We start from the raw sequence: 7,500 nt of genomic DNA, 5'->3' as shown, positions 1-7,500 counted from the left end.
ATCAAAACTTCTGTTAAATTATTTATTTCCCTCATTTTACAAAAACTTTATTTTTTAAATTTCTCTAGCAAAAATGAATCCTCTCAATTGAAAATTACTGGCAAACAAAAGTGGTCAATCTTGACTTTCTTCTATCGAAAATTCTGTCATTTTTTATTACTCTCATTAGACAAGAACAAGTTTCTTTTGTTAATAATTTTATTTATAAAAAGGACTCCTCACCATTGAAAAGCATTGACAAACAAAGGTAGCCAATCTCGTCTTTTGCTTGAAAACTAACGCATTGTTTATTTTTCTATCAAAACTTGTCCTTTGTTATATAACTCATTGCACAGGAATTTATTTTTTATATCAATTTTACTTATGAAAACGAAAACTCGTTATTGAAAGTTACTGATCAACAAATGTGGTCAATCTTGACTCTTACTCCTAAACCAAGTCATTGTTTATTTGGAACCCTCACCATTGAAATTCACTGACAAACAAAGGTGGTCAATCTCGACTCTTACTCCTAAATCAAGTCATTGTTTATTTTGAACCCTCACCATTGAAATTCACTGACAAACAAAGGTGGTCAATCTCGAGTTTTACCTGAAAACAAACGCGGTGTGTATTTACTGTTACTTACCCACCATTGTATTCACTATTACCATCGGAGCTACGTAATGGGATTCCCCTTGGTCGCTGTATGCCTGGATCGTGAAGGCGTAGTCGGTTCCGGGCGTTAGTCCGGTGATCGTCACATTCGTGGTGTTACTTCCGGGTATATCCACGTACTGGAGAAAGAGGTCACTATTATTAACCTCTCTCTCTCTCTCTCTCTCTCTCTCTCTCTCTCTCTCTCTCTCTCTCTCAGTGTTAAAAGATTAATATCATAAGATGATGAGCATTGACAAGATAAAAGACTAATTATTCGATGTTGGACAAGAAATCTCTCTCTCTCTCTCTCTCTCTCTCTCTCTCTCTCTCTCTCTCTCTCTCTCTCTCTCTCAAAACAAATCCAAGGTTACTGATGCTTGAACAATAGTCTAGTTCGTGATGCAACTTTGGCTAGTTAAAAATAAACGACTTCCTACGCACATGATAGCTGTTTCGTCTCTTGGTAGATTTTGCTTGTTTCCGTAATATCCTCCTCCATATGTAGCATATTTTTCATATCAGAAGATCTCTCTCTCTCTCTCTCTCTCTCTCTCTCTCTCTCTCTCCGGATAGCATATCTACCCCCTTAGGAAAACTATACCTACTACCAAACACATTAAGCTCTTCCCTGAGGGACCCTATAAAAACGTAGGAGAAATACCTGGATTCTTTGGAAGGAATCCTATAAACGAAAGACTTTACCTGGAAATTTTTGGCTCCGCTGGCCTGAAATCGTATCTGGTGACCTCTCGGTGGGGCCCCCGAGGTGTCCTGTTGCCAAGAGAAGACGACGCTGTTCGACCTCACAACCACAGTCTGGATTTCGAAATCGGGAGAAAAAGAGGTTGGTTTGAGTTGTCTGTAAAAGAAAGCTATTGAGGTGGCTATATGCCTGTCCGTCCGCTCTCTTTCCGTCAGCCCCTCAGATCTTATAAAGTACTGACGCTGCAGGGTTGCCAATTGCTATGTTGGCCATCCACCTCCCAGTCATCAAACATCCCAAATTGCAGCCCTCTAGCCTCAGCAGTTTTTATTTTCTTTAAGGTTAAAGTTAACTATGATCGTGTGTCTGACCACCACCTGGCCGTATCTAAAGTTTCATGGGCCGCGCCTTATACAGCATTATACCAAGACCACCGCAAAATAGATCTATGATTTTGGTGGCCTTGATTATACGCAGTACAGAAAACTTGAATGTCTCTTCGGCGCATACCTTACTTATTTGCGGGTGATTCTGGGCTTAGTGAACTTGGCGTTATGAAGTTTGTTTACTAAGTTTAAATATTTCTGTCGAGATCACGGTGTCCCTTGGTATTGTTTGTATAGAACATAAGAAGTACCCAATTTTGTATTACGGAGAATTGTTTACACTTCAAAAGTTTAGGGTAATTGAAAACTGAAGGAAAGATAAAACAAGTTTAAGGCATTATTCTCAAAATAGACACAGCGGCAATTCGAAACAGTCCTGTGATAGTTCCAGACGATGTCATAAACGATGGCTTTAGACTCTATACGGTACGGGTATGTGACAGGCTCGATTATAAAGATATATATATATATATGTATATATATATATATATATATATATATATAATATATCTATATATATTTAGATTATAAATAGTAGCTTAGGGGTCTCTCTCTCTCTCTCTCTCTCTCTCTCTCTCTCTCTCTCTCTCTCTCTCTCTCTCTCTAAAAGACTCTCCTGACATATCTACATTAATAAGACTGTTTAGGACATCACATCTAAAAGTTAAAGTACTTGAGCAAAACAAAAACAAAGAGTATGTAGTAGGCCGTCCCATAGAATATTATTATTATTATAATTACTATTATCATTATTATTATTATTATTAATTATAATAATAATAAAGTTAGAATTATTATTATTATTATTATTATTATTATTATTATTATTATTATTATTATTATTATTAGTGAAGTTGTCCTTAGTCGTATGTTATAAAAGATATAGCGATATCATTAGGAAGTGGATCACATGTCATTCTACCGTACCGTCGCCTGACGGTTCATAAACCTCCCCAATATCGAGAGAGAAATCTGTTCCTTGAGAGAAAAAAAAAAAAAAAAAAAGACCCGACGACCGGAAAAATGGGGAAAAATGGGACATCCCTACATCTCCAATAGGGTGGAATTTTGTAAGAGAGGGAGAGAGAGTCGGCCTATAGGTTCTCGAATCTAGTCTGCTAAAAAGAATTCTGGTCTGTCAAGAACGGGTTTCCCAAGTATATTGCGTCCAATGGCAAAGAAAAAGAGAAGAAAAAAAAAAAAGATGGTGGAATTGGGGCAACTGATGGATTCTTGGAACCTTATTCGTTCCTTCCTATTTTTCTTATCCTAAACTCCACTTTCTTTGTCCACAGCGTTTGTATGGCATGACGTATTTCCTTGTAGTATTCTCTGAATATTTTCTAGTATATTTTCCCTCTCTTCTACGCTACCTCAGTGTGGTTTAGTTTTCCTCTCTCTCTCTCTCTCTCTCTCTCTCTCTCTCTCTCTCTCTCTCTCTCTCTCTCTCTCTCATTTTCCCCTTTGTGTTGCATTTAATTTTGTATTTATGCATCTATAATAAAGTATTTGGCCATGGTAGCAGAAATATTTACTCCATATACATATATATATATATATATATATATATATATATATATATATATATATATATATGTATATATATATAATTGCATATGGAGTAAATACTTTTCTTGCCATGACTAAATACTTCTTTGTAAATGTATAAATATAAATCTAATGCAAAGAAAGTGAAAAATATATGAGAGAGAGAGAGAGAGAGAGAGAGAGAGAGAAGAGAGAGAGGCGAGAGAGAGAGAATTTGGGCAAACCCTGAATAATATATATATATATATATATATATATATGTGTGTGGTGTGTGTGTGTGTGTGTGTGTGTGTGTGTGCACTCAACACATATTTTTGCATACACATTGATATGCATTCTTCGGCTTGTTTCTTCTTTTTACTTCTGCGACATACGAGCTCTTTCGAAGTTTCCACTTTTCCCCTTCAATTCCCAGACAATCCGAGTAAAAATTACATTGACTCACCAACACTGGCTGTCAGTCAATGTCAGGGTCTATGATTCCCTAACTTATCACTTTCGTATCTCTTCTATTTTTCCTTCCAGTTTCCTTTTACAGAATTCTGTTCTTCTCCCCCACCCCACCTCTCTCTCTCTCTCTCTCTCTCTCTCTCTCTCTCTCTCTCTCTATCGTTCCTTTGACATCCAGAAACATTTTGCAATTCAACTCTGGCTCTCTGGATTTTTCCTACTTTTCACTCACGTCCAAATGTGATTTCGAAATATACGATTAAATTGTGATGGGGAGAGAGAATACCAGCATTATTTTTTTATTCGTTATTTTTCTTTTTATTTAAACAATGCTTTTTATCAGTGGTTTCATTTGTCTCTGATTTTCCCTCTTCCTAACAAAATATCTTCAAAATATTTTGCAACATTTCCTCACTCACTAATGTCCGATATGGCACATAGCAATTATTTCCTAGTTTGATTTCCTACTTTTTTTTATTTATTTCAGCCACCTAGTGCATTATCTCACTTAACAAGTAGCTGAATATTTCTTAGTAATGCATTCCCATACATACGTATTATATTATACGTAAATGACAAACCGTAGCTAGATATTCATTATTACCAAAATATGTATCATATATCTATTTTATTTCTTTTTTTATTTTAAGATCTTTAATCAGGAATATTAAAAACCTCATTAGAGTTTTAAGAACATCGGTTCATATTAGCTTCTGTAAGACACGATATTCACAGCTATATTTTACTTACGTATGAGGGTTTTTTCATGAAATTGTAACGTTGTATTGTCACAGTTAAATATCCACTTCTTTATAAACATTTTCACTGCTCTCTCTCTCTCTCTCTCTCTCTCTCTCTCTCTCTCTCTCTCTCTCTCTCTCTCTCTCTTCTCGTGAAATCATAACATAGTACCCTCGCGTTTCAATGTCTACTTTCCGAATAGATATTTTCACAGCTCTCTCTCTCTCTCTCTCTCTCTCTCTCTCTCTCTCTCTCTCTCTCTCTCTCATGAGATTGTAATTTCACACCTCTATATCCACTTTTTGTATAACCATTTTCAGTGCTCTCTCTCTCTCTCTCTCTCTCTCTCTCTCTCTCTCTCTCTCTCTCTCTCTCGAATCACTTCTCCTCCTTCCCTGTGCAAACACATCACGCAAAGATTCCCTCTTCTCCCTCACAACTCAGGTCATTTTATCATCCTGACATAAACTTGTATTACTCTCATTTCATGGCCATCTTTCCACATACTGCGTGCTCGTTTGGAGCTACAGCTCGTAGATATTTCATGCTGTCGTTTTATTGCTCTCTCTCTCTCTCTCTCTCTCTCTCTCTCTCTCTCTCTCTCTCTCTCTCTCAGTAGAAAGTAGAAATAGAAATCTTCCACTCGCTCACGTTTCACTGTATCTACTCCCCCTTCTCTCTCTCTCTCTCTCTCTCTCTCTCTCTCTCTCTCTCTCTCTCTCTCTGTGAGAAAATACTAAAGAGATCAGACTACAGTCGAGGAGACCTAAGAAAACTTATGGAGTGTGTTAAAAATCTAGAGTACGACTAAAACACAGACATAGTGGACAATTACTGGAAAGCCTTTAGAGAAGAATACACAGCAAAACGCTCCAGATGTATTCCAATAAAGCAAATACTACTAATGGCAACCCTCAGCCTATGTGGTTCAACTGCATAAAGAACTCTGTAGAATGGTGGATAAATTAGCAAGAAATACAAAGATAAATGCGGATAACTAAGATGCATTAGTTTGTAAGGCAAACCCAAAAGAATGCTTTGCTCATGTTAGTAGTAGGAAGTCAACAAAAAAACAGCATTGATTCCCTCAGAGACAATGGAGGAAACTTGGTGAACTCAGACTTGGAAAAAGCAGACTTACTGAATAAGGTTTTTTTATGGTGTTTTTACAGTTGAAGACACTTCCTCAATCCCTGAACCAGCTATTAAATATGAAGTGGCAGAACCACTTGACAAAATAATATTTACAGAAGAAGACTTTCGAAACAAAATAGAAAAACTAAACCAGTTCAAATCTCTTGGCCCAGATGGGATCCATTTGGGAGAAATTAAAGAGTTAAAAGGGAATAGTTCCTCACCTATATAAACTCTATAGAAAAAAGGTAGAACAACGAAAGGCACCTATTGAAGGATGGAAACTAGGTAATGTGCCCCAGTTTACTAAAAAGATCCAAGAGAAGAACCAGGAAATTATAGACCAATATGTCTAACGTCGGTCCCTTGTAAGATCTTTTGAGTTCATAATTACATATCAAATTGTGGTTCACATAAATAGAAACAACAGATCCTGTCTATCGAATTTCTTGGAGTTTTTCCATAACATGCTTGGTATTTACGACAGTAAAATCCACAAAACAGTGCATAAAAGCTGAGAAGAAGGCATAGAAGCACTTCAAATACAGAAACTTGGAAACGTTGCTGCAGCTCTACACATCTATAGTTAGAATTCATCTTGAATATCCGGAACAGTTTTGGTCATCAACACTAAGAAGTGCCATAAATAGATTAGAAGGGGTACAAGCAATAGCCAAAAAGTTAATTCCATCCATCAGGCAAATGGGTTACCAAAGACGACTAGAGAGCCTGAATATGTATGGCTTAGAAATACGACGATTACGAGGACAACTAATAGGAAAATTCAAAATACTGACAGGCATAACAAAAGTAGACAGTAACCTATTTACGTTAAACGAAAACCAGACAAAAAATAATGGATGTTAAGTAGAACTGAAAAGATACAACGCATCTCATTGTGGGAACTTCTTTACATATAAGATATGTGACGCATGAAATAAACTGCTATCAGAAGTTGTAAACAGCAATAGTGTGGAAGAGTTTAAACGGAAGTTAGACAAAATCATTAGGACGCTGTTAATGAGCAGTAAAACTTACTCTTATAGGCAAGTGAACACACGATGTCTCCTCGGATGGACTAATAAGTCTTTGAGACATCTTAATCCTTGTAACTCAGTGTAACTCTCTCTCTCTCTCTCTCTCTCTCTCTCTCTCTCTCTCTCTCTCTCTCTCTCTAGTAGTAGTAGTAGTATTAGTAATCTCTCTCTCTCTCTCTCTCTCTCTCTCTCTCTCTCTCTCTCTCTCTCTCTCAGACGAAGAAGAAGAAATAGTAACCTTCCTCTTTCTCTCCCTCAGTGAAAATAGTAATCTCTCTCTCAATATAAATAGTAATGTTTCTCTCTCTCTCTCTCTCTCAAAAAGATCTCTCGTCTCCTCTCTCTCTCTCACACACACACACACACACACGTTTCAGATTTAAATACTGCAAATATAGGATATAACAATTTCGGTCTCACTTGTATAGCGGTATGCAAAGGAAATAACAGTCTCACTCTCCTTTCTGCTTTTCTCCCTTTCTCGTATTTCAGCTGGGTAGTTGTAGGTAAGTAAATAATATAACAGCCTCTCTCTCTCCCGCATCTCTCTTAGTCTATCTCTCTCTCTCTCGGTCTCGATCTCTCTCTCTCTCTCTCGATCACACACACACATACACACACACATTTTAAAGTAGTTCTACAGAGAACCTATAGGAAATAGGGAACTCTCTCTCTCTCTCTCATTTCAGAGTAATACAGAAATACAAAAACCTATAGGAAACAGGAACCTCTCTCTCTCTCTCTCTCTCTCTCATCTCTCTCTCCCTTCTCTCTCTCTCTCTCTCTCTCTCTCACACACACACACACACACACACCACATTTTTAATTTTAAAGTAGTTCTACAGAGAACCTATAGGAAATA

General features: G+C 37.0%; 1 protein-coding gene across 1 annotated transcript in view; it reads right to left on the bottom strand.

Moving 5' to 3' along the window:
• LOC135198097 (nephrin-like) overlaps positions 1–7,500 on the bottom strand; it is a 61,886-nt gene that overhangs the window by 7,793 nt on the left and 46,593 nt on the right. Inside the window, exons 18-19 of the mRNA XM_064225549.1 lie at positions 1,342–1,455; positions 629–776 (exon numbers count right to left, since the gene is read on the bottom strand). Coding sequence (XP_064081619.1) covers positions 629–776; positions 1,342–1,455 — 262 coding nt within the window. The remainder of the gene's footprint in view (positions 1–628; positions 777–1,341; positions 1,456–7,500) is intronic.

This window comes from Macrobrachium nipponense, chromosome 23, assembly GCF_015104395.2.
Source record: "Macrobrachium nipponense isolate FS-2020 chromosome 23, ASM1510439v2, whole genome shotgun sequence".
Classification (NCBI taxonomy): Eukaryota; Metazoa; Arthropoda; class Malacostraca; order Decapoda; family Palaemonidae; genus Macrobrachium; species Macrobrachium nipponense.
The sequence above is the reverse complement of the archived record's forward strand: the minus strand, read 5'-3'. Positions and strand labels throughout refer to the sequence as shown.